Source organism: Chrysemys picta, unplaced genomic scaffold (assembly GCF_011386835.1).
Source record: "Chrysemys picta bellii isolate R12L10 unplaced genomic scaffold, ASM1138683v2 scaf151, whole genome shotgun sequence".
In the NCBI taxonomy this organism is placed as follows: domain Eukaryota; kingdom Metazoa; phylum Chordata; order Testudines; family Emydidae; genus Chrysemys; species Chrysemys picta.
The window spans coordinates 27,217-55,019 of record NW_027052858.1 but is presented as its reverse complement, the minus strand read 5'-3'; the positions used below and the strand labels follow the sequence as shown (position 1 = coordinate 55,019).

The 27,803-nt window shown below is 43.9% G+C and overlaps 1 protein-coding gene across 1 annotated transcript in view; it reads right to left on the bottom strand.

Annotated features, from left to right (window-relative positions):
* LOC112061348 (ATP-dependent translocase ABCB1-like) overlaps positions 1-26,574 on the bottom strand; it is a 44,868-nt gene extending 18,294 nt beyond the window's left edge. The window contains exons 1-15 of the mRNA XM_065579207.1: positions 26,254-26,574; positions 22,669-22,738; positions 21,369-21,553; positions 19,321-19,434; positions 17,691-17,801; positions 15,101-15,226; positions 14,392-14,595; positions 13,363-13,533; positions 10,144-10,305; positions 9,074-9,313; positions 7,537-7,683; positions 6,295-6,399; positions 5,562-5,639; positions 4,148-4,231; positions 1,125-1,328 (exon numbers count right to left, since the gene is read on the bottom strand). Of these exons, the coding sequence (XP_065435279.1) occupies positions 1,125-1,328; positions 4,148-4,231; positions 5,562-5,639; positions 6,295-6,399; positions 7,537-7,683; positions 9,074-9,313; positions 10,144-10,305; positions 13,363-13,533; positions 14,392-14,595; positions 15,101-15,226; positions 17,691-17,801; positions 19,321-19,434; positions 21,369-21,553; positions 22,669-22,738; positions 26,254-26,574 (2,322 nt within the window). The remainder of the gene's footprint in view (positions 1-1,124; positions 1,329-4,147; positions 4,232-5,561; positions 5,640-6,294; positions 6,400-7,536; positions 7,684-9,073; positions 9,314-10,143; positions 10,306-13,362; positions 13,534-14,391; positions 14,596-15,100; positions 15,227-17,690; positions 17,802-19,320; positions 19,435-21,368; positions 21,554-22,668; positions 22,739-26,253) is intronic.
* Positions 26,575-27,803: the final 1,229 nt, after the last annotated feature.

Here is a 27,803-nt window from a genome sequence, read left to right as displayed (position 1 = left end):
GGCACGGGGCTTTAATTATAAAGGATATAGTCAGCTGTGAGGTGGAATTTGAAAGGATTCTAATGCTTTCAGGATGGCTAAGTGATAGTGTAGGTTGAGATGGTATCCTGTATGTAACAGTAGCCCTACACTTAAGCTGGGAGGTGCGAGTCCCAGCTCACATAGATGTACCCACTGTGCATAGCTAGGGTGGCACGAGCAGTGGCTTGAGCTACCCGCATGAGTACAAACTCACCCAGACCTCCTGGGCACATACTACTTGTGAGGCTCGCCCAAGCCACCGTCCTGGCTACACTGCTCTCCTTTAGTGCACTAGCTCAAGCAGAGCTAGCATGGGTATGTCTATGAGACCTGGGAATCACACCTCCCAGCTGAGATGTACCATCAGGGCCCGGGAGCTGTAAAAGGCTGTAAAGTGGTTCTCACATTGTACATGTATGATATTCTTTCTGGGGAGTTGGCTCAGTGTAACAGTGTACGCCACAATCTGGAACTTTCTGAATCTTTATAGTGCCCAGGGCCAGTGAGAGTACGTGCACAGTGAGGCATAGCTGAAAGAGGCTAGAGGGAAACTAGCATGGTCAACCTTCCCCTACCCATTTTTGTCCTTTCATAGTGTTAGATGGAATCCTGTGGGTGACATTGAATGGACTGTAGAAGAAAGTGAACAGCTTGAACGTTTCAGCAACTGTGGGGTCGGTAGAGTAAAGGTATGTGTGTTAACAGGGAGCACTGGGGAATTACTGAAAGAGGGCAGAGTTAAGGCATCATCGGCAAATTTAACTCTGCAATTCCTGATGTTCAGAAGTTTGAGTTTTGCTCAACTCAAGGTTCTCCAAGGGGACGACATGCCATCAAGCAACCTTAACTTTGTGTTAACATAATTGTTTTGCCATTGAATTTCAAAGAAATATGAGTAACTGCGTGGATTTTAAAGCAATAAGAAACGTCCTCCTCAATCTTAACTAGAGTGGAGCTAGCATCCCACTATAATAGAATCTCTCTCTTTAGCACTGTTTTATTTAATATATTTCAGAGTAATGTCTGTAGACAATCATCACTGACAATGTTGTCCTTAGAACGATATAACATTATACCCATTTAGTTTATACTGGAGATCTTACTCTTCCGGCCTCTTCCAAAGCTTTTTGATCTTTTGATGCCTGACCAGCCACAGAGCTCAGTCGAATAGCATTTGCAGCAATAAGGAAAGGAATGCAGGCCAGGATAAGCAAAGTTAATCGCCAGTCATATACAAAAGCAATAATGATGGCGGTCAGAAGGGTAGAGGCAGTTTTAGCGAACAAGCCAAGTCGGCTTCCAGTAGCCTATGAAAAGCAAAAGAGTTCAAAGTTAGAGTTAATTCCTGACACACAAAACAGAGATCAAATGTATGAAATCATTGTTCACTCCTGATCAAATATTCAGAGGGAGAAAAATCATAAATGTTGTGCATTTAAAATCGACAATAATATATACAAAAACCCATATGGACAATTACATATGCAAATACCCCTAGCTGTGGGTTAGGTTCAGGAAGCCTGATGAAAATGTGGCCACAGGGGCTCAATTCAACAAAAAATATCAGGGCCCTCCTGTGCCACAACAAGGCACAGAAATCAAGAAGAGCCAACAGCCTCTAATGTGGGGGGCATGTCAGTTATTGGGTGCCCAGCTTAAGGCACCTAGGGCCTGATTTTCATAGGTGCTGTACATCAGCTAGAGATAATGGAAGCTGCAGGTTCCTTTAATTAGGCACTTTGTTTTCAGCAGTGTTAGCAGCAGGAAATGAGCGTTCACACCAAAGAGCTCTTCTCTCCCTGAGGATCTGCACATCCATGTCATCAAGAAATGTAAAAGTGATAATTGGCACACCGGATCTGTGTAAACTGTGACAATACTCATGGCTCAGCTGAGCAAATAGTGGATTTTACAGCTGGGGGACAAACTGGAAAAATCGGGGAAAAAATTGATTCGATTAGATTTGAAACAATTTAAAAAAAAATTTTCTCGAATAAAAAATAATTTCAAATTGACCAAAACATTTTGGTTGACTAAAAACTCCCCTTACTCCCACACACACACAATTTTTTTGGTATTGATTTGGCCATTTTGCAGTCTCTCTCTCCTCTTTTTTATTTGGACAAATTTGAAAATGAAATGCCATTTCAAAACAAAAGTAGAAATGGCATATTTTTAAATGGTCAAAATGAAACATTTAGACTTAAAACAAATCTCCCTTCCTATCTCTTTTGACTATTTGTCAAATTTTGCCTTAATTCATGAAGAGATTTGGGGCCCCTAAAAATACATATTTAAGCAAAAATACCATTCACTGAAAACACGTTGGCTAGCTCTACTCATGCCTGCAGATGAAATGGAAAGTTTTGTGGAAACAATCCATCTTTCAAATATCGTACTGTGGACAAACCAAGAAAACCTTGGGTGGGAAGTATGAGTCTTTCTTTGCTAGCCAGAGGCTTTCCTGCCCTCAAGAGACTTTTGTGTTCAATAAAATTATAAAACCAAACCAATGGCAAGATGAATTATTGCCATGTACTCTAGGGGCTTATACATAAAGATCACTTTGAGACTTCAGCTAGCACAACATATGGCTGCCCATTTACTTAGCAGTAGCTGTGTTGGTTCCAGGCGATTAGAGAGACAAGGTAGGTGAGGTAATATCTTTTATTGGACCAACTTCTGTTGGTGAAGAAAACCTAACAGAGTTCTGTGTAAGCTTGAACGCTTGCCTCTCACCAACAGAAGTTGGTCCAATACATGATATTACCTCACTCACCTTGTCTCTCACTCACTGATATTTCTTTGTTTTCCAGAGCACAGGTTCTCACCCTCTTTCTTTCTGACTGAGCCCCCCCCCCCCACATGCTATAAAAACTTAATGGTCCATCTGTGCCACAATAACTGGTTTTCTGCATATAAAAGCCAGGGCCAGCATTATGGGGTAGCAAGCAGGGCAATTACCTGGGGCCCCATGTCACAGGGCCCCCCGTGAAGCTACATTGTTCAGGCTTTGGCTTCAACCCCATGTGGTGGGTCTCAGGGCCTTGGGCTTCAGCCTCATGAGGTGGAGGCTTTGGCTTTCTGCCCTTGGTCCCAGTTTAATCCTGGCCCTGTTTGGCAGACTCCCCGAAAACCTGCTCGCAGCCAGTTGAGAACCACTGCTCCGGAGAATGCAATATTCTCATGTTCATTTTGATCTATTAAGCTTTTTTATAGTTTGGATCCGATGCACCACCTTCTTCCTGTTTTACCTTGACAGCTGGGATGATGGACCTTACCCTCAAGAATTAAGTTGCAGTTTTTAAAGATTCAAGTAATTGTACGTTCCATCAAATATTTGATTGATTCCCCCTCTGTGCTGGCCAGTAAAGAGGAGATGGGAGGGAGTATGAAATCTAGTGAGTCTGAGGATCTAGTGAGTCTAGTGAATCTGGGAGTTAAGGAAGGATTTTTTTTTTTTAAAAACAAGTGAAGTAGAAATGTAATGTTATTTTAAACTATTGAATAAATCAGTAAATTTATTACTCTTTGCTCATGAGTGAATTTATTTTAAAAAGTATGGCTGATGCGTCAGAATTTTTTGGATGGAATCATGGTGGGAAGGAAAGGGGAGATTGGCAAATTCTGCAGAATTTGCCACTTACCTGCAGGATTGTCAGTGGCTCCTATCCTACACCACTCCCTGAAGTCACACAGTCCCTCGTGCTCCTGCCATCACTGATACTCTGTATTAATGACAACTCACTTCACCTCATAAAGCCCCATACACACTCTTGTGTATGAAATGCAGTGGACAGAGCTGGGAAGAAGAAATGTACCCATGTCAACATGAGGCCAGGGCATTGTCTGCAATGCAATTCTCCCATAACTACAGCTCCTCCAAGCAACCGAAGTTTTTTACTTAGACGCTTACAGCAAGGAAATGGAAGGTGTATGAACATCTGCCGAAGCTTCAATAAATGTCATAATTTGGGAATAGTGAAACTGTTTCCAAGACTATTTAAATGTGTCAGACAGCCTCTAGAGTAGATTTACCAATTCGTTTTCCAAAATAACTTAATCGTCCCTTGCCAACACTGTAATTCATATTTGTAAGCAAAATGTAAAACAAAAACAAACATACCCCTTTTATTTGTGAAGCATCTGTAGCTAGTCTGGTTAACAAAACCCCTACGGCATTTTTATGATCGTCATACCACCCAATCTCCTGCAAGGGAATAGATGGTTCAGTTATTTTTGCTTTTGCAAATGAAATGTTCTTATCGTAACTCAGACTTGTCAGGGTCATTAGTACAATGTATGGACATTTAAAGCTTGACTAGCATGTGTGTGTGGGGAAGAGAGAGAGCCAACATAATCACTAAGATACTCACTCTTCTTTTGTGATGAATAACATTTGTCAGATAAACTGAAAACTATCTTAAAATAAACTATTCTTACCCTCAGAACATTAAACTCTTAATAATCCAGGTGCTAACAACTTCAAAGATTTTAGAATTTAGAGTCAAGTATGTGGCATGCACCATAATGACAGGTTTCAAAGGGCTAGCCATGTGTCTGTTTCATTGCACCATAATGAGAGTGCCTTCCACACCCATACCAACATCTGATAGGCACAGTGCTCCTCTCCTACACCTTTTATATTACACTGACTTCTGTAGAGCTATTCCTGATCGATATGGGTGCATGTGGGAGAAGAATCAACTTTATTATCTTTAAAGGTAGTGGAAAAGAAGGAGAGGTTTGGGGTTTTTTTTTGTAATTTTCCCTCTCCTCCCCTATCCCCTTAGAATGCTCCTTTACATATGCAGAACCCTGTGATACCAAGCACTACCAATGGGTGTGCAGTGTGCCTAATCATTCTCACACAGAGAATCCTCTGCAAGGAACAAATAGAGGTGTGTCCTTTCCCAGGGATCCATCAGCAGGAAGTATCCAAGGACAGTCATGTTGCAACAGTATTATTGTAAATTAGTCCTGATCCAGCTGGTCATCTTGACTAGAGAAACCACTCTAGTGAGCAAAGATAATGCTTTGAGACCCTATCCCTGTTATGATATGGTCCGTTTGCTATGGAGTTTGATGAAAACAGACCTAAACCTATTTATCTAAACATTTATATCATGACTATCAGGGTGAGATAGAGATTTAACTTCTGTTTTGTTAATCTTTGCAAATATACCAATGCACTCAGATACATGCATGTTTTATACACTCTTCAGTATGGTCGATATTGAAAGAGATGGCATCAAAATTAGACAGCTCTCCTAGCAGCACTGAGTTAATCTGAACATGCTTTTGCTTTATTTTGCTTCGCACGTGTGCTCAGAGACTTGCCGCTTGTGCATTGTTAAAGTTTCACTAAAAGGATGGGTTCTCTCCAAGCCATACTGGAGGGAGGCTCTACGCAGGCTGCATGGAACCAGGAATTTTCATGGTGTTATACAAACATCAGCCCACAAAAGCCATCTGGCTCACATGGCAGGAGTGCTGCATATTTGCTGCCTATCGCTCTGACCCAGAAACATGGCCCATACCTGTTGAAGCAATGCTTTGAATGACAAAGATCGCAATCTCTTGGTCAGAACTTCTCCAGACTTTCCAAACATGAATCCCTGAAAAGGGAGAATGGGAAATAAAACAGTTGAATTGTATGTGCTGGGCTGTACAGTCATATTTAGAACAACCTGCTGTAAATGTGATGATATTTCAACCGTTCAGCCACACAGTTTACAGAACCTACACAGTGTTTTAGTACATGGTTTCAGATGTTAGTTTAAAGCAGGTGAACGGTACCACACACATTCCTGGAAACTGAAGTTTCCTCGTACTGCCCCACCCACATGCTTCTGTAGCCAGCTGCAGACGTCAGCAGTGGAGTCACCTTCCCTGCTTACTCATTCCTTAGCCTCACTACTCACTCTGCTATCTAACAGTGCCGACTGGGCCCGTGGTTTTTGTAACGTACACACCAATGTAGTGGAACTGGGCTGTGCCCAAACGCATTCCCCCTAGGACACAGAACGGTCAGCAGCACCTTTCAGACATTGCTGCCCTGGGCTGCTTTGTAACTGGCAATCGGGAAGGGTAAGGCTCTGTATTCCATATCAGCCACTTGAGTGGCTTGGCTCTGGAACAATTTATAAGAAACACAATGAATACAAAGTTGCATTATGTCCCCAACATACCTCTCAACGAGATCTGAAAATCTTGACCATAATGTATGTGACCAGATACTCAGCTTTGACTTTTCAATGTAGTGAAGTTTACCTGGATTATGTGTGTTACTAAGCTGATCACTGCCAGTGCAAGAAACATTAGAGAAAGCAATGTGGTGTTTGTGCTCCTTTTTTCAGGATCTGTTTCTTGAAAAGCCTATGTAAGAAAAGCACAAAGTGATCACCAGTTACAATAGCTCAGGAAACACTGTAGAAACTATTGAGCTTCACCTCCTCTCAGCTCTTCCCCGGCACCTAAACTCTGCCACCTCTCAGCTTTCTGCTGCTGGCCAGGAGGTCACTCCACCTCTCCCAGCTGACCTGCCACTCATCAGCTGCTCCTTCTCCAATCCTCCACCAGACCCTCTCCTCGTTTGCCTGGGAGCTGCAGTGTCACTAAATCCTGCCTCCAGGCTGCCACTTCACCAGCTTTTATCTGCCTTCCACTGAATGCTGTCACTCCGTCAGACCGTCCACCTCCCCTCCAGCTGACTACAACACCCCTCTTCTCTTGCCTGAAGATAAAAGATTCCCTAAACAACAACATCTTGTTTGAACCATTCTCCCTGCCTGCTGCTCCAACTCCTAGTAACTTAGAATCATAGAATACCAGGGTTGGAAGGGACCTCAGGAGATGATTTAGTCCAATCCCCTGCTCAAAGCAGGACCAATCCCCAGGCAGATCTTTACTCCAGTTCCCTAGATGGCCCCCTGAAGGATTGAACTCACAACCCTGGTTTTAGCAGGCCAACGCTCAAACCACTGAGCTATCCCTCCCCTCCCCCCAACAATCATATGCTAGAATCCAAAGGAAGTCTCCATTTCTTTCTTGCAATGATTCAGGAATCAAGGGATTAATTATTCAGACAGTCCCATAGATGTCCCTGGTACTTACAAACATGTTGGAATTCAAGGTACCTTGAAGGAGCTTACTGTCCGAAGAGAATGGGTACAATGCAATGAGTAGGGTCAGGTACAAGGCAGGGAGTCTGCACAACAGTGGAGAGTGGTAAAGGAAAACTGAGTTTGATAAGGGAACGTCATTTGCTTCACTGGAAAGGTGAAGTCATTCCAAATACGGGGCTAGAAAATAGGCAACAAGTGGGGAGAGGAGATCAAGGGCTTTTTCAAGTTCCTACTGAAGTCAATGGAAAGACTTGTAGAGTCCAGTGACAGCGGGAGTAGAAGGAGGCTCTAAGGCATCACTAGAGATGACTAGCTGGAGGGTCAGGCAGGATTTAAAGTTCTGCATTTGTGCCTGGTTCGTTAGTTTACCATACAGTTCTGAACTTACCCCAATGATTTTTCCAAATAGAACAGAAAATGCAGGGTGGATGCCACCAGAGAAGGCAGCAGCAATCACGCCAAAGAATATATGCAGCCACTCAGGTTTGTTCAGAGCCAGAATTCTGGAATAAGGCACAGCCGGGAGATTTTCCTCCTATATAAGAGAGAAAATTCAACTATTCACTGAAAGTTGTGGAACATGACAATTTCCTCAGATAGGGGGTAAATCAGTAAACTGTCCTAGCAACTGTTCACAGATAATTCGCCCCAGCCTCCAATGTACACACTGAATGAGCAAACATATTGAAGATTTGCCACTTTGTAATTTAAGGTTTTAAAACTGCAATTGCAAGTCATAAAAATCTGCAGGCATAAATTTAACAAAAGGCTAACTGGGGGGGTGGATGGGATGGGGTCTATATAGTTGAGTGAAATGTCAAATAGGGTCAGTGACCATGGATTGCAACACAAATCATTATAACAACCTAAAAGTCTCACTGTTCTTTTTGTGCTCAGATTAGTCTAGTTCAGCCTCTGCTAAATGCTAGTGGGTTGGCAGTAATAAAATTGGGTCTACTTATGTCAGTGTGTCTGTTTTGGCTTTTACAAAATACAGACTATGAACCATTACCAGATGCATGGAAAAGGCATATGAAACAGTGATTTAGGCTTCATCTCGCTTGAAAAAATACATGGCAGCTCAGTTCAGCTTCACTGAACTATTCAAAAATGTCCATACATTTGTTGAGGAAGTTGTAGAAAACGAAATGAAAACATAGAAACTGGTACAAATTATTAGATGAGGTTCTGAGCCAGTTGCGATGGCCTTCCCTGGTTATCTTTGCCTGTGTTTCAGAGACTGGAAAAGCCTGCCCACACTGCAACCATACAAGCATGCTGAACTTCGTGACATAAATAATTTCATGTCTTCCCATCAGATTTCTTCACTTTACTGCAAACAGTATGAATTCTGAAGCCATGTATCTTGCCATCTATTTCCTCTGACAAGGCCCAAATGCAACGGTTATGAATAGATAAAAAGTGTGTTCTGGACTTCTGGGCGATACATTGTAAGAATACATTCAGTTGCTGCTTATTGTTTGCATCGTGTTCTACCAGTAGACTGTACTACAATAAAAAAGAGCTCCTAGAGCAGGGTTTCTTCTCTGGTGGGTGAAGAAAATTAAGTCATCTAAATGTGTTTAAGGATCACAGGGCTGGCTGGGCTCAGCTCCCCCCTCCGGGCCAAACCTGAGCAGTGCTGCAACCTCTGAGGTTGCAACACCCGGAGTAGGGAGCCAAGCCCAGCTAGCCTGCGGAACAGGAGCTAGGGTCTGTCTCAAGAGGCGAGACTGATTTGTTTACACCTGTGTGTTCCCTGAAGATTCCCAATTCAAGTATTCAGATCAATGCTGCATATGACAGAATCATAGCAAAGGTGACATGGCTTAAGACCTTTTTAAAAAAGAAAATAGAATGACCTTTGTTACTATTCTCACAAGCTATCATTAAACTTTAGGATTAAACTGAATTTTAACACTAACCTCTTTCTCCTTTGTTTTCTTCTTTTCAGATGACCTTTTCATAGAAGAGGTCTTTCTGCTTTTATGCCTTCTGAATCTCTTAGGAATGCTTCCCATCTCAATGATTCCTGATTCTTCAAAACCACCAAGATCAGTCAGGTCCTCCATCTTGAGATCATCTAGATCCTCTTCTTCATAGTCTTTATCTTCTGTCTCTTCATCACTTTCTGATGTCTCACTTTGAGTATTTCCACCATGACCCTAGTGACAAGCAAACAGTGATACACAGTCACAGGACAGTTTGCAGCGAGGGGAAGGAACAGTATACTTGGCATGGAAACAAACAAAAACAACAACACTTCGGTTACATGGTCACTTTCACACAGTAATTTATATGTCCCCCCCACCATCTATATAGTTCTGTGATGATGTCATCCACCTCTTTTGCTCAGTTATGTTTTTGACTCATTACATTGGGTAAATGTGAAGCACTGCTACCGGTGAAAAACAACCACTTCCAAGTCATAAACAAGATTGACTGATCAACTTTCACTCAACTAGAAAACATGCAGAAACTGCAAAGCGAAAATGGCTCAGCCGTTTGAGTGCAGAACCTGCATGTGTCAGCAACAGTATCAGTGAGATCATGGGCGCCGACACTGTGGGTGCTCTGTGGCTCAAGCAGACACCAAAAAAGATCAGGGGTGTTCAGCACTCGCAAGGCTGGATAATCTTTTGTGGGCCCCAGCACCTGGACTGTGGCCCCACCCCAATGTCCCTCCCGCGATTGGCCTCTTCCTCCCCAAGGCCCCACCCGCATTCGACCCAGAGGCCCCGCTCTTGCTCACCCTCTTCCCCCTGAGGCCCGCCTGTACTCTACCCAGAGGTGCCACCCCTGCTCAGCCTCCCTCCCGCCCCCGAGGCACTGCCCACAGGTCACATGGGAGGGGAAGGGGACGGAGAGGAGCACCCACCAGCAAATACATAAATCAGCACCTGTTGAGTGAGATATACAGATAATTTTCTGGAGTAGAGAGACGGCCAGTAAATCTGAAGCATTTAGTCAGGAGTGCTCTATCACATCTCATTACCTGTTGCATCACAAGAGAATAGTAGACACCCTTCTGTGTCATGAGTTCATTGTGTGTTCCCTGTTCAACAACAACACCGTTGTGAAATCCAGCAATAATGTCAGCTGTCCGGATTGTGGAGAGACGGTGAGCTATCACAATGGTGGTACGTCCAGCCCTAGCCTTACCGGGGGGGGGGGAGAGAGAGAGAAACGAGAGATTTACTTTAAAATGTGGTGGGGAAAAAAAAAACAGAAAATTCCTACCTAACAGCACAGCAATAGTGTGGAAAATACAAGTGTAAAAGCCCTGCTGACCCTTTATAGCTGATGATTATTGCCATGCATGCTGTTTGATTTAACAGCCAAAGGACACTTCTGATTACAAAATCCACATTTATAATAATGACAGGGAAATGTGGATTAATTGTATAGACTGTGCAGGTACCCAATGCCTATAGCTAAGGTTGCCCGATTGTTCCAATTGTAAGACCTGTTGTCAGATGCTTATAACTTTGCCTAGATTTAATTATTTGGGCCGAAACTTTCCATGCTGGTATCTGCCTCAGACGGTTTTTAATTTAAGCAAAAATGGTTCAATGATTTCCCAGAATGAGGTTAGAGAAAAATAATGTTGTTTTGCCCAGATTAAAAAAATTCTTATAACTGTTTAATTGAGAAGCGTTATCACCTAAATGCTTGAGGGCAGGGACTTGAAATTTGGAGGAGATGGGCATGTCTCACTGGTACCAGGGATGTGCCTTTTACCATTCCCATGAAAATCTGCCCAAATTTGGCCGAGTTATGAGGCTCTGAAAATCTCAATTTGCATGTGTTCAGTAGAGACTTATTAGAGTTCAGCAGCTAAATTCCCCGAAGTGACAGTCTGAGCTCGCTGCATTGTATGACAGGAGTGCACATGCACCATCCCCACAGAGTGACTAAACATGTTCCAGCCCAGGATTGTGGGGGCTGAACAGGACTTTGCCTGCAATTTCTCCTCCCTATAGTCAGGGGGAGTTGTGGCCCCAGGCACAGGAAACAAAAGTGGGGAGAGCAGAATGAACAGTGATTATGGAAGGAATCAAAGTTATGCAGTAAAGGATGATCTTGTCTGCAGGAAACCCGTCTTATTTGTTGCAGAAGTTGTAAGGTGTGTAGTGAATGAGGAAGGGGATTGCAGGAAAAGAAAGGATGGTCTCATTATTGTTGTAGCAGCTGAGTATTGCCCTAGAGAATTGGATTCTATCCCTGTCTCTGTGCTGAGCATTCACGGCTGCAACTGAAGTCAATGGGAGATGTGTTTTTAACATATATAGCGCTGTATAATGCAAAATTCTCTGAAATATTGAGTCCTGGGCATCGCAGATCATACACCCAAAAGTAGTATGCACTTTTAACATTAACATCTCTGTGCTTCAGTTCCCAGTCTGTAATATGGGAGTAATACTACCACACTACCTGTCGGGGGTGTTGTGAAGATAAATTCATTAGTGTTTATGAAGCATTCAGATACTAGAGTGATGAGAGGTATAGAAAAGCCCATGAGGAAGTTAATAATTTTGTTTTCAGAGCAGGGTTTGAATGGCATGGGGGCATACATTGAATGCGGAGGATAAAAAGAAATATTGACTAGCACTGAATGTTGACTAGCACCATCCTGTGCACTGAATGAAGCACGGGTCTTGTGGAAAAAATAGTATGTGATCATATAACCGAAGACTGTCCCCTAATGCAGACGCACAAGGGGACCAAATTAATGTTGGTACCAGGCAACTTTAATTCTGTCATTCCCTAAATTTTGAGTGCTTGACTTTGGAACATTAATGTTCTTTTCATGTATTGTGTGTGAGTAATTCAGTATAAATAATGATATAACCTATACTACCCTCAATTACACCGTGAGCTAATGCTGATATTAGGGTTGCCAACTCTGACTGAAGCTATTCCAGGAGATTTTTTTTTCCCCCAACACGACAATATCATTTTCTGAAAAAATCCTATTAAAATCTCCTGGATTGCTTTCAATGGTCACAGGGAGATCGATGCCAATTCTGGGAGACTCCAAGCCAATCCAGGAGGGTTGGCAACCCTAACTGATATCAGTGTGGTCAGATGGGTATAAGTGAAGGCAGAATTTAGGCCCACAGACTTAACATTTATTGCAGAAAAATGCTGTGGGTCATATAGTGCCCTGGAGCCACGCACAGAACTTATGCTATTCTGTGTTTACTATTACTGAGTACTAATGGGAGGCTGGCTCTTTTATAGAGCTTATTTTTATGATACACCACTGGTTATATACAAATACATGTCAGCAGTGCTGCAGCCCAGTCCTGTAGGCCTCACTCAGGCGTAGTTCCAGATTCTGTCGCCGACTCACCGTGTGTCCACTTAACCTGTCCGTGCCTCAGTTTCCTCATTTGCAAAATGGAGAAAATAATCCCTAAATCCCAGCAGTGTTATGAAGATTATTAAAACACCTCTTTAGTGATTGGAGAAGATACAGTGCTGGATAAGCACAATGTATTTTTATTATTGCCCTGTAGAAATCCATACAATGCTGGCACCTTGCTTTGATAATGTAGAAGTAAAATTCCTGATGCCACATTCACAGTTTACCACCAGGCAAGCAATTGTGATGTGAGGCAGGATGTGGTGGAGACCAGCATTAAAGAAGACAACTTCTGTCTACATGCAAATATCCTGGCAATCAGGAAACAGAGCCTGTGATTGCTTTAGGGTTGCCACCTGTCTGGGTTTTATCCAGACAGTCTGTTTTTTGGCTTCTTTGTCCAGGTGCCCAGTTTTTGGTGACCAAAAGCTCAGTTACTGCAGGGCGGGGAGAAGTGCTGGGTCATTAACGCACACCAGCCTCTGCTCAGCAAGGCCACCTCCTACCTGCAGGCAAGCTCCTTGAGATGCTCCAGCAAGCAATGGGAGGTGTGGGAAGAGGAACGTGTGATGGAGGCTGGGCCTCAGGGGAAGAGGTGGAAGGGGGGAGGGGTTTCAGGGGTGGCAACCCGAGATTGCTTAATGGAGTTTTGATTAAATATGACAGGGTCATATCCTGACACCAAAATTTGAGCATGCATCCCTACTGATTCCAATGCCCTCCTTGAAACCAGCGGAGAGCTGTGCTTAAAAACGGATGACATGCTATAGCCTTTAATGTCATGCTTGCCATACGGTTATTGTGCTTCTTAATACTGATTGATAACTCTAGCAATAGGATTCCTACCTTATCAAGAGCTGCTTGCACAATAGATTCACTCTGGGTGTCCAGAGCAGACGTGGCTTCATCCAGCAGCAGAATCCTGGGATTCCTTGCTAGGGCACGGGCAATAGCAATTCGCTGTTTCTGCCCTCCACTCAGCTGAGCTCCCCTTTCCCCCACCATGGTGTTAAATTTCTGAGAAAACCAGAGGAGCATAGAGATTGCAGAAGGGGTCAGTTGAAATCCTTTTAAGCCCCCCACTCCCATCATATTGTTACTATCACAAACAGAAATTCCCTCTTTTAAAAGTTTTACGATGGATGCTCCAATAAATGCTTTAAGAATAATGATTTCTAAAAGAACTGTCTTGGCCAATTACGTTCAGTGTTTTTTCCCTTTGAGGCAGAGGACAGTTTAAAATTCTTAATGATCGGTTTACATTTTTGGCTCTGTCTCACCTTCTAGTTGGCCAGGAATTAGTATGTGGTGTGATGGTTTTCTATTAGCTTAAAGAATGTACTCTACAATTAGATTTTTCAATTATTATAAAAAAGAAGCAACTGAAGTGAAAAAACAGACAAAACTAGAATTGGCTGAAGGAATCCAGCCATTTGATTGGCTAAGAATACTAACCAGTGACTACTAAGGACCACATCAAAGCAATTTTGTTTGCCAATCTCAACCCAGTTTAAAAAACAAATAACAAAAGATGGGAATATTGGAAGTGGGAAAAGATAGATAGTAGCTAGCAGAAGAAAACAGAATAAAAACAATCTGGTAAATTGAAAAAACTCTCATTTTCCATAGAAATTCTGTATCCACCTTATTAAAAAATGTTGCCACTTGACATATAATTAGTATTGTAAATTAAGACCATTGTGGACCAAATTGTCAACTGGAATAAATGACAAAACAGCAGTGAAAAGCTAGTGAAGCACCATTTATTTGTACCAGCAGAGAATTTGGGCCACAAAAATTCAGAAGAACCGAGGGAGAGAGAGAAACCAAAGTATTTGTCATAATTATAAGGTGCTCAAAAGTACATCAACTCACATCAGGCAGTCTGGATATAAAATCAAAAGCATTGGCTTCTTTAGCTGCTTTCTCAATTTCAGAATCAGTAATACCCTCTCTGCCACAGAGAATGTTCTCAGCTATTGTTGCAGCAAACAAAATAGGCTCCTGGCTTACAAGGCCAATACGTTCTCTTAGCCACTTTATATTAAGTGTCCGAATATCTTGTCCATCTAAGGTAACCTGAGTGGAAAGGCATAAATGAAGAGTTTGGGGAAATGTATTATGTTTAAAATAATTAGTTGTTATAATGGTATAATAATAATAATAATAATGATGTAATAATTGACAAGTATTTGTTTAGCAAATAGTTATTCTCACGTGGAATAAAGCAATAAAATTTAAACAAAATGACCAGGAAGAATTAAAAATATATCTTCACAATCACTTCAGACTAGAAGAATGGAAGGAGCAGGATAAACAAAAAGAATATCCCCAAATACTTAAATCCAAATTTTGACTTCCCTTAATATCAGTAAAGTCCTATCTAGGTTTTTACAATATTCTCATCGTCATGGCATACAAGTAATGAAAAATCAGTATCAGAATTTCGTTGGATGCTATGTATCTTTTGTTCTTTCAAGAATCCAATTTTTTGTAATGTCATTTTAAAGTATAGGTTTAATCTAGTCAGGAAACTAATCTTCATCCTAGTAACCAGGAATATCAACAGTTCATCCAAACTAACCTCTCCTTGGACTGGATCATAGAATCTCTGTAGCAGCTGAATAGCAGTACTTTTGCCACAGCCACTGGAGCCAACCAGAGCGATGGTCTTCCCCGATTGAACTTTCAGGTTCAGGCTCTTGAGAATCTGGAAATATAATATTTATATGTTAGTCCAATAAATATAGAGCTACTTAAATAAATGGTTTGTTTAGAAAAAGGTCCATTAATATGCTTGGCATCATGATCAAGCCAATAATGAGAGGTCTGGTCTAACAGTGTACTGAACTCCCAGGCCTGCTTTTAGTCCTTTGTTCCAATCCTGGTTGGAAAGCACTTCGAAGATGACAAGGCACTTTTTATATTGCTAATAACAATCTTGCTTTGTTCTCTTCTTATTCTATAAAGACTGACCTAAGAAAAAAAACTTTGGCTCTGAAAACAAAGTGGGTGTTTTAATATCCCCAATGGAATGAAGAGTCAGGGTTCGACAATCTCTAGAATTTACTAGGGAGGGATTAGTTATGGAGTAATGACACTTTTGTTGCAATGTTCACATTTAGAAACATTTTACCTCAGTCCGTTTATCCCATCTTATAAATGTCTAATATTATTAGTGGCCAAAATATTTGTCTCCTATGGGAACTCTTATGTATATTGATATTTAGGCTGATTTAGGACTACACAATTTTTGCAATAGAAGATCAAAACAACAGTAATATTGTTCTTTTCTCCTTATACTATACCAGAAGAACTCCAGTTTTCCAGTAAGCTAATAGCAGATGAGCTTTGGTGTTTGCTTGATCAAGCAATAACATCATTCTCCACCCCTTTAACATCATTTCTCATCACGACCATCCCATCTCTAACCTGCCTTTTTAGGCACAAGGTGCCACAAGTACTCCTGTTCTTCTTTCTGCCTTTTTAGGTAAGGCAGGAAAGGGCATGTCAAGTTAACGCTGACAATAACTAGAATCTTCAGCTCTCTGTGACCCGGTTCATTCCAAATTTAGGTATGAAATGGAGATTGCCTTGATCTTGTATGTTGATCATCTTTGGTGGGTGACTGATGAGAACCAGGTATCCAGAACGATTCTTTTAGCTTTGCCAGCTACCTCTGATACCATTGATAATGAGCCGCTGCTGACACAGGGTGAACTCTGAAAAGGATGGATGGAATCATTCTTGAATGGCTCCATCCCATTCCAGCCACAGACCCAAACTGTGGCTCATCCGGCCCAGGACTTCTCTGGTGTACAGTGATGTGGGATTCTGTCTTGTCACCCTCCTGCTCAGTTTGTATGCAAGACCATTACGGGAAGACAGTGAGACAGTACAGACTACATTGTCTTCAGTATTCAGATAACATAGCTCTAGGTCTCTGTTTCATCAGACCCAGCTGGGAGAAATTGACTGGCTTAGCCAGTAAGTTACAGGGTGGGTTTGATGCAGGCAAGTCAGCTATGACTCACCTCAGAGATGACTGAGTTTATACTTGTAGGTTGGAGGAACCCATCCGAAGAACTGGCACAGCTAACAGCAGCACACTCAGGTGAGTTTGTAACCTGTTGGATCCAGAGCTGCTTTTGCACGCAGGAAGCAGTAGTGGCAAATAGCATTTTGCTTGACTTTTACACTTGGCCAGAAGATTCTGAACTTTCAATTCTGGTACAGATGTCAATCCAGAGAGAAGTATTGAATTACTGCAAAGTACCATACATGGGACTCTACAATAAGATGACTCTCCTCACAAACTTCAGCTGGTGGAGAGTATGGCAGTCTGTTTCTTAAAGGGCATTTTCTGTAGGAAGAATCTTACCTCCATGCTTTGTGATCTACACTGGCTTCCATTTCGCTGTCAGGAGTGATTTAGAATAATGGCTTTAACCTTAAAATAGGTTGAGTCCTGGCTATCTCTAAGATTACCTCTCCCCACATGGGATATCACAGCAGCTGAGGTCTTCTGAAGCACTGACATAAACAGCTTTCTGGGTTTAACCACATGAGGGCTGGAGGTGAGGCATTCTTGGTGGGAGAGCTTGAAAGAAGAATTTGCTTCTGATTCAATTCACCAGAGGCCAAATTTACCACCTTCAGGTTATGCTGTAAGCCCCATTTGTTCTCCTTTGCTTTTTCCAGCAGGTAAAAATGAAGAAAAGGTGGATGATGGTGGTGAAGACAGAGCTTTAGTTTTGGAAGTACATTCATCCTGCTTTATTGTTGTATTTTTATAACTATGATAACAACATTTAGCTCTTACATAGTACATTTCATCCATATATCTCAAAGGACTTTAAAGAGGAGGTCAGTATTACTATCCCCATTTTACAGATGGGGAAACTGAGGAAGAAGAGGTGAAGTGACTTGCCAAGTGTTACTTCGCAAGCCAGTGGCAGAGCTGAGAATAGAATCCTGGTCTCCTGAATCCTCACCCAATGTTCTTTCAACTAAACCACACTGTGGTGCATAAATACCCAGAGTACAGGATGGACACTAAAAAAACTGAATTAAAATAAACACATTAAATTGATAAAATATCAGTTTTCTTTTTGGTCACACAGATAATGGCAGCAGCTTTTCACTGCAAAGATGAATTTTAAATGATCACTTACTTTAACATCAGGTCTAGATGGGTAACTGAAATGGATGTTTTTGAATTCAATGTCTCCTTTGAGCTTGTCAGGTCTGTATCCTTCCTTGGCACTGCTATCTAGAAGACGGTGCTGGAGAGAGATTTTGAAAAGGTATTACACATTTCTGTGATTTTACAGTTGTGGCTTTAGAAGGATAAGTTGTTTAGGACAATAAAAGAAACACTGCAACACTACATAGCAGTTTAACTGATCACTGGTTGCTTATTTCACCCCAGAGGATTCTGCATATCAGTGAAATGCAATCCTTCTGTATACCTTGCAAAGCATTTTGGGATAGGGGACAAGGAAAGAACAGGAGGAAATAGAATAATAAAACATCAAGTATACCTTAAATCATCCATCTCCCAACATTTACCATGGGCCCAAATCCCTTAGCTCCCTCCCAGTATCTGCCTAGGCAGAATGTGGGTTGAGAATCAGTTCTTGGAGGAGTGATGCAGCCTGTAATTGTTGGTTGGCTTAAAATGCACAAGCAAAATAAATAAACTGGGGATTTATTACAAAGTCTTCATCCCTAAGAAGATGCCATCATCCTGAGGCTCCCTGGTCTGAAGTCCAATGGAAAATTAGCCCGGCGCTGAATAGCCTGACCTGGAATTGCTCCTCCTCTTCCCAGGTTGCTGCTCTCTGTTGAACTGACACTTTTCAATGACCCAGTAACCACCGGCAGAGTTCAAATCTTCTCTTTGAGTAGGAATAGGTAGTTTAAAGGGGACCTCCTAGGCCCTCTATGCTCCACTCCAAGACCAGCACAACCAAAAATAAAACCAAACCCTTTGTCTCTGAGTTCTGATTGGTTCTGGTAGTAGCTTCCAGCTTGTTCCATCTCCATCCAGGACTCTAGGCAATCTGGAAAACAGAGTCCTGAGTCTCTGTAGCCATTGTTGCTGTAGTCCAGGGCGAGTCCCCTAAAGACGTGCTTAGTGTAATAGGTCAGGAACAACCAACCCCAGAGGTGGTTACACAGAGTTTGATCACCGTTAATTTAGTTTCTCTGGGCAAAATTCCGCCCTTTGTTATATCCACACAAGCTCACTGAAACCGATCGGCATTTATGGCCATAACAGAAGACAAAACTCAGCCCTTTGTTCTAACCTAATATGAACCTGAGACTGCAGATATATAACAAACTGCTGTACAAAATTCTAAGAGTTAGTTACTGAAAGTGTGGCATCCCTCTTCCCCAGCAACAGTATTACCATAGCTTTCAACAGCACTGTTAATCTCCAAATCAAAAGCAGTTGAACTGAAATCATGTCTACTCCATATACTTGTGTTTTAAAGAGCAATGTCATTTCACTTAACTCTTCACCACTTACTCAAATAAATAAAATAATTAAATAAATAAGGGAATGACAAACCTAACAGGAAAGAGGGCCCCAATCTGTAAAGTTGAGCTATAGATCTGAATTTCCCCCAAGTTTGCAATAAGCACATTTAGGGCTTTGGTTAAGGCTCATTAATATGAATAGAAATGTCTTCTTATTTTTGTTTTCAGTGGTATGAGTCTATGGAGTTCATCCACTTTTTGAATTTTTGGAGAAATAAATCAGAAATTTCAGACTGCTAGAAAAGTGACATTAAGTACCTTATTGATAACCTTGTACACTTCATAGGCAGCACCTCGAGCATTGGCAACACTTTCCAAGTATGGGGAGCTCTGTCCGAGAAAAAATGTGCCACGGAGCACAGAGAATACTACCTACAGGGAACAAAAACAGGAGCTAGCATACAGTGGTTCCAGACCAGCAGTTTCCTTAGTGCTAAATGTCACGGTAATCCTGGTGGTTCTGTAAGAGCTTTTCCAGAAAAAATATAAAAAAAGAAAATCAAAACTAAGATTTCAGGCTGCATTTTTCCAGCTCCCCCAGTTTTTATTCTTTCGCTGGATTTGACACAGGAAGTGGTGAATGTAGCTATTGGGTGCAGCCAACTGTTAACAGGCCCTTTAACAGTTGGATTAGCTTTTTTTGTTGCTGCTGCTTTCACTAACTCCCATGAAGAGAATAAATAGTGAAATTAGACCTCTCTCCATCTCTTTGCAATATTAAAAACCTCAGTGTCCTCAAAGAGAGTTAATCCAATTTCCTGAGGCCCCAATCCTTCAAAGTGCATGCTTAACATTATGCCTTGTGACTAGTTCCACTGAATTCAAGTTCTCATCAGAAGTCAATGGGGCTACTCACAGTGCATAAAGCACGTACCTAAGACTTTGCAGGACCAGGGCCTTATTCCTTTCCAAAGGAAAAATAATCTAAACGTATTGGTAAAGTACAATAATCCCTTGCAGGGATTTAAAAAAAAAAAAGAAAGATGGTCACATGGCTGTGACACTGGCAGACCAGGTGCCAGCTCATGCCAAAGTTCCAGACCTCACTGAATGCTTACAGATCACATAGCTGGAAGCCAGGTCAATTCACTTGTGTATTAGTATAGATCAAAGTGATTGTTAAATGTATCAGAATGTATTTGGCGTTTAAACTTCATGAAAACTACTGGGATGTTAATACATTGTTTTAACTAATGCATTGTTTTCACTATCTGGATCCTGTTATAATGCTGTAGCAAACATTCACATAGTGTATGCCCTTGTCAGTAAATAACCCATCAAATGAGAAAGAAACCTTGTGGAATGCAAATGAAGAACTTTGACAGAAAAGTGTTAATTTCAAAGCAAGTGGTCATTATGTGTGATGATTGAAGGTCAAAGACTCCAAATGTATTCCTCACTCTCTACCATCAAAGGAAAAGCCCACATGGGTATTGACCCCATCAGCTTGTTTTCTGTGGGAAGAAAACTATGAGTATGGATCCAGGGAAAAATCCTTCATCTCTGCACTGTTTGGATTCTAACAGGGCAGAATAAATGAACATGGAGATGGAGACTCCCTGAGTTATTCTGGGTAGCCCTGAAAGACTTTTAGGAAACTGGCAGAACACTACATCTCTGCTACCATTTGGAATTATAGACTGACTCATCTGTACATATATTTTATCTGCTTTAAGCTCTCAATAACTCTTATTACCTTTTCTTAGCTAATAAACCTTTAGTTAGTTTACTATAGAATTGTCTACTAGCGTTGTCTTTGGTATAAAAATTAGGATAACAATTGATCTAGGGTAAGTGATTAGTCTCTGGGACTGGAAGCAACCTGAATGTGGTGTGATTTTTGGTGTAAATGACCTTTTATCACGAAGTCAAGTTTGTTTGGGTGGCAAGATAGACTGGAGAGTCTGTCTGTGAGTCCATGGTAAGACTGGTATAATGATCCCCGAATTCACATTTGTTACTGGCTTGGTGAAATCTAATTATAGAACACACCACCCGTTCGGGGTGTCTGCCCTGTTTTCTGACAGCCTGCTCGGAGGTAGGCATTCATGGTCGTGAACCACTCCAGACACTGACCAAATGAGATATTTGTTATGGAACTTTGAGGTCTTAAATATGTAGATTCAACATCTCTGTTGATTTATATTAAACATATTTTAACATTTAGTCCTATGGGTACTTTGTGCCCGAGTAGAAATTAGAGAGCTTTTTACTCAGTACTTAAACAACAAAGCATTTTCTCTAATGTATAGACCATTTTTAAAAAGTTTGTCTCAGCTAATCGGACTATACTGTGCTATACTTACAATTAACACACATCTGATATCATAATTCTCTTTCTCCTCCACAGTGAGTTTGGTTCCGTACCAAAATGCAAGAGCAAAGGCTCCAAAGGAAATAAACTCTGTGAAACTCAAAGATGTGTAGGTGGTAATGGATTTTTTTACACCAACTTTCCTAGCATTCTCTAGGCTAACATCGTATCTGAAAAGAGATGATAAATGTTAAATTTGGTATGTACCCAGATGACATTCAGTTCCCTAGCTTCCTTTCATGCTTCCAGGGTTTTCTGCCATAAAAATCAATTATCTAGATTCTTAGATGGTGTGAATCAACACAGCTTCATTGATTTTACATCAAGAGAGGATCTGGCCCAATAATTGTCAACAGTAGGTCTGCCTTCTGGTGTTATTTCACTGAATGTGGCTGCTCTGAGTGAATTATCAGGCACACAGATAAACATGATATGTTGGGGAACAGTCAAGATGGCTTTTGTAAATGGAAATTGTGCCTCACTGATCTATTAAAATTCTTTGAGAGTTTCAGCAAGGCTGTGGACAAGGGTGATCCAGTTGATGCAGTGTACTTGGACTTTCAGAAAGCCTTTGACAAGGTCCCACACCAAAGGCTCTTAAGCAAAGACCTGGGATAAGAGTAATAGGAAACCCTTCATGTAACATAAGAACCAGGGGTCACCCAATGAAATTAATAGGTAGTAGTTTTAAAACTTACAAAATGAAGTACTTCTTCACATAATGCAGTCAACAACTCATTGCCAGGCTAAAAGTATAACTGGGTTCAAGAAAGAATAAGATAAGGTCATGGAGGCTAGGTCCATCAATGGCTATTAGCCAAGATGGTCAGGGGTGGAACCCTATGCTGTGTATGTCCCTAAATGTCTGAGTGCCAGAATCAGGGACTGGATGACGGGATGGGTCACTCAAAAATTGCCCTGTTCAGTTCATTTACTCTGAAGTATCTGGCACTGAACACTGTCAGAAAACAGGATTCTGGACTAGATGGACCATTGGTCTGATGGCCATTCTTATGTAATATTGGAAAAATTGGCATGAAATCAACAATATGAAACTCAATAAAATCAACTGCAAAGTACTACACTTAGGAAGGAAAAATCAAATGCACAAATACAAAATGGGGAATAACTGGCTTGGCAGTAGTACTGCAGAAAAGGATCTCGGAATTCAAGTACTTCACAAATTGAATATGAACCAACAATGTGATATAGTTGTGAAAAAAGATAATATTCTGGAGTGCACTCAGGGGAGTATCATATTTAAGACATGGGAGGCAACTGTTCCACTCTACTTGTCTCTGGTGAGGCCTCTTCCAGAGTACTGTATCGATTTAGGAAAGGTGTGGACAAACTAGAGGAAGTCTAGAAGAGAGCAACAAAAATTATAAAAAGTTTAGAAAACCTGAGGAAAAAGATGGTTACACATCTTTGTAACTGTTGTTCTTTGAGATGTGTTGCTCATATCGATTCCAGTTAGGTGCACACGCCGCAGGCACGATCGTCGGAAGATTTTTACCCTAGCAACACTCGGTGGGTTGGCTGAGGTGCCCCCTGGAGTGGCGCACTTGTGGCACCAGATATATGCCCCTGCCGACCCAGCGCCCCCTCAGTTCCTTCTTGCCGGCTACTCCGACAGAGGGGAAGGAGGGTGGGTTTGGAATGGATATGAGCAACACATCTCGAAGAACAACAGTTACAAAGGTGAGCAACCGTCTTTTCTTCTTCGAGTGCTTGCTCATATCCATTCCAATTAGGTGACTCCCAAGCCTTACCTAGGAGGTGGGGTCAGAGTGAGATGTCGCGGAGTAAAGGACCGCTGAACCAAATGCCCCATCACCCCTGGAATGCTGCACTATGTCATAGTGGGAAGTGAAGGTATGCACGGATGACGAAGTTGCTGCCCTACAGATCTCCTGTATGGGCACATGAGCCAAGAAGGCGGAGGACGAAGCTTGAGCCCGAGTGGAGTGGGTGGTCAGGTGTGTAGCTGGGACATCAGCTAAGTCATAGCACTCATGGATACATGATGTAATCGAGGACGAGATGTGCTGGGTGGAGACCGGGAGGCCCTTCATCCGGTCTGCCACCACTACGAACAGCTGGGTCGTCTTTCTAAAAAGGTTTCGTTCGCTTGATGTAAAAGGCGAGGGCCCTGCAAACATCTAGGGAGTGCAGCTGTTGCTCCCATCAAGAGGCGTGCGGCTTCGGATAAAAGACTGGAAGGAAGATGTCTTGGTTGACATGGAAGGCAGACACCACCTTAGGAAGGAAGGTGGGGTGTGGTCACAGCTGTACCTTGTCCTTATGAAACACTGTATACGGTGGTTCCGATGTGAGAGCTCTAAGCTCCGATACACGTCTCGCCGAGGTTATAGCTACGAGGAAGGCTGTCTTCCAGGAAAGGTACAGGAGTGAGCAGGTCACCATGGGCTCAAAGGGAGCACCCATGAGCCTGGAGAGGACCAGGTTAAGATCCCCTGAGAAATCTAGTGACCATAGGATTGGAGAAGATAGAATGCCTGTCCTCACCCGGGCGGAACGCTGAAATAGCTGCCAGGTGCACTCTGATGGATGATATAGCCAAGCCCTGCTGTTTTAAGGAGAAGAGATAGTCCAAGATGACAGGAACCGGCGCCCGTAGGGGAGTCTTATGATTCCGGGTGCACCAGTAAGAAAAACGTTTCCACTTGGCTAAGTATGTGGATCTGGTCGAGGACTTTCTGCTACCCAAAAGTACCTGCTGAACCAAGTGAGAGCAGCACAGTTCAGATTGGTTTAGCCATGCAGCATACACGCTGTGAGGTGGAGAGATTGCAGGTCGGGATGACGGAGCGGTCCACGATCTTGAGTGATTAGGTCTGGCCACAGTGGGAGTGGAATCGGAGTGTCCACTGACAGTTCGAGGAGAGTGGTATACCAGTGCTGCCTGGGCCACGCCAGGGCGATCAAAATCAGCCAGGCTCTGTCCCTGCAGAGTTTGAGCAGGACCCTGTGGACTAGTGGGAATGGAGGAAAGGCACAGCACAGGTGAGGCTTCCACTGTATTAGGAAGGTGTCCGAGAGAGAGCCCAGGGAGCGACCTTGGAAATGCCAGGTGTTCTGCTCTCTCCGATTGTCGCAGGAGGCGAATAGGTCTATCAGGGGAAATCCCCACCTCCGGAAGACAGAATGGATAACAACCGGGCGAACCGACCACTCGTGAGCCAGGAATGATCTGCTGAGGCAGTCCGCTAAGGTGTTCTGGACTCCCGGAAGAAACGATGCCACCAGATGGATCAAGAGGGCTATGCAGAATTCCCACAGATGAGTGGCCTCCTGACAGAGGGGAGACGACCGGGCTCCCCCTTGCTTGTTGATATAAAACATGGCCATTATGTTGTGTGTGAGGACTGCAACGCAACGGCCTTGAATGTGTTGTCAGAATGCTTGACATGCCAGGCACACTGCTCTGAGCTCCTGTACGTTGATGTGTAGGGATAACTCTGCTGCCGACCATAGTCCCTGTGTACGGAGATTCCTGAGGTGGGCCCCCCATCCCAGGGATGACACGTCCGTGACCAGGGACACGGAGGGCTGTGGGGCATGAAATGGCACCCCTTCGCACACTACCTTGTGGTCCAACTACCAGTCTAAAGAGGCTAATATTCCTGGCGGAATGGCAACTAACGTGTGCAAGCTGTCCTGACTTGGTCGGTAAATTGTTGATAGCCAGGCCTGCAGCGGGCGTAGTCGTAGCCTGGCGTGTCTGGTCACATACGTGCAAGATGCCATGTGTCCCAGGAGGGATAGGCATATTTTCACGGTTGAGGTCGAGAAAGTCTGCAGGCTGCGGATGAAGTTCGCTATGGACTGGAAGCTCATGTCTGGCAGAAGTGCCCGGGCTAGGCCAGAATCTAAGACTGCTTCTATGAATTCTATCCTCTGGGTTGGTATCAGAGCAGAGTTCGCGAGGTTGAACAGTAGGCTTAGTTGATTGAACATGGCCATGGTGGTCTGAACATGAGACTGCACCTGATCTCTGGAGCGACCTCGAATGAGCCAGTCGTCGCGATACGGGAACACTTGGATCCGTTGTCAACGAAGGGAAGCAGCTACAACAGCCATGCACTTTGTAAACACCTTGGGGGCCATGGAGAGATCGAAAGGGAGGACAGTGAATTGGAAGTGCTGTTGGTTGACCACAAAGTGGAGGAAACGCCTGTGGGGCGGGTAAATCGCTATGTGGAAATACGTGTCCTTCATGTTGAGGGCGGCGTACCAGTCTCCAGGATCCAGGGAGGGAATAATGGTCCTCAGGGAAACCATGCGGAACTTCAACTTGACCATGAATTTGTTGAGTCCGCGCAGGTCCAGAATGGGCCGTAGCCCCCCTTTTGCCTTGGGGATTAGGAAGTAATGGGAGTAAAAGCCCCTGCCCCGCAGTTCTCTTGGAACCTCTTCTATCGCCCCGATAGCCAGGAGCAACTGCACCTTCTGTAGGAGGAGTTGCTTGTGAGAGGTGTCCCTGAAGAAGGACGGGGAGGGAGGGCGGGAAGGGGGGAACAAAACAAATTGGAGACAGTATCAACTTTCCACCATGCGTAGGACCCAGCGGTCTGATGTTATGTGGGACCTCACAGGGAGGAAATAGGAGAGCCGGTTGGAGAAGGGTGGAAAAGGATCCTGAAAGGAGACTGGTGCTCCACCCTCGGGCGCACCTTCAAAAGTTTTGCTTGGGCCCCGCCGAAGGTTTGCGGGGGGCCCTGCTTCTGACCCGTCTGAGGGCCAGATTGTCTCCCCCTACCACCCCGGCCATCTCTTCTCGAGGAGTCCTGCCTTGGCCGAAGGGGAGGGTAGAATCTCTGGGGCTGCGGCCTGAAGGGCCTTCTCTGCGTTACCGGCGTATGCATGCCCAGTGAACGCATGATGGCCCGGTTGTCCTTCAGACTCTGCAGCCTTGAGTCTGTCTTTTCATAGAACAGACCCTGGCCCTTGAAGGGTAGGTCCTGGAGCATCTGTTGCAACTCTGGTGGTAATCCAGAGACCTGCAGCCATAAGATGCAGCGTATGGCTATGCCCGAGGCCAGGGTCCTAGCCGCCGAGTGCGCCGCGTCCAGAGAGGCTTGTAAGGAGGTTCTGGCCACCTTCTTGCCCTCCTCTACTAGAGCTCCAAACTCTTCTCTGGACTCCTGTGGGACCAACTCTTTGAATTTGGACATAGACACCCACGAATTATAGTCATAACGTCTCAGGAGTGCCTGTTGGTTGGCCACCCTGAGCTACAAGCCTCCCGCCGAGTAAACTTTGCGCCCAAACAATTCTAGGCGCCTAGCATCCTTCGACTTAGGCGCAGGGGCCTGTTGGCCGTGGCATTCCTGCTCATTGACTGAAGCAATGACAAGGGAGCACGGTTGGGGGTGTGTGTAAAGGAACCCATATTCCTGAGAGGGAACAAAGTACTTCCTTTCCACGCCTTTGGCCGTCGGTGGCAACTGCCAGATTGTTCTGGCGGTGGCCTGTATAGTCCGTATGATGGGGAGGGCCACTCAGGACGGTGTCTCCACCGACAGAATGTCCACCACAGGGTCCTCTACCTCCACCACTTTCTCCACTTGGAGGTTCATATTGCGCGCTACTCTGCGGAGCAGTTCCTGGTGGGCGCGGAGGTCCATAGGGGGAGGACCAGTAACTGTAGTGCCCGCCACCGCCTCATCCGGTGAGGACGAGGAAGATACCCCCAGGGCTAAGGGATCCTGGGTGAGGTCCTCTTCTGGAGGGTGGTCAAGGTCCGTGACATTAGCAGGGTGGGCCTGCAATGGCACTGGAGCAGTTGCCTCAGCATCCCCTGGGGGGGGGGAGGGGCGAGATACTGTGGCCTCCAGTACTCGTGGCTCCGAAGGAGCGGAACGAGAAGCCCTCGAAGGAGCCCCTTGGGCTTGATGGTATGCCCAAGGGTCCAAAAGGACCACTGTGGGGGTTCCTGGCCTGGGTCCTGGCCTTCTTCCAGCCACGGGCCTGCATCGCCCTTGCCCTAGTACAGGGCATGGAAGCCACCTTGAGAGCGTGACGATGCAGAAGCAGAGCGGGATGGCCAAGACGGTGCCGTACGAGACGGTGCCGAGTCCCCGCTCCCTCTCAGAAAGAAACGAATCTAATCTAACTACTACAACTGTTAAACAAAACAACTATTAACAACTACTTATCACTAATGAGAACTATTAACAAGAAGGAAAAACACATGCTAGGGAGAGTGGAGAACAGCTAGCTGCGCTCCACAGTTCCAACGACCGTCACAGGCGGTAAGAAGGAACTGAGGGTGTGCTGGGTCGGCAGGGGCATATATCTGGTGCCATAAGCGCGCCACTCGAGGGGGTGCCTCAGCCGAGCCACCGAGTGTTCCTAGGGTAAAAATCTTCCGACGGTTGTGCACGCAGCGCGCGCGCACCTA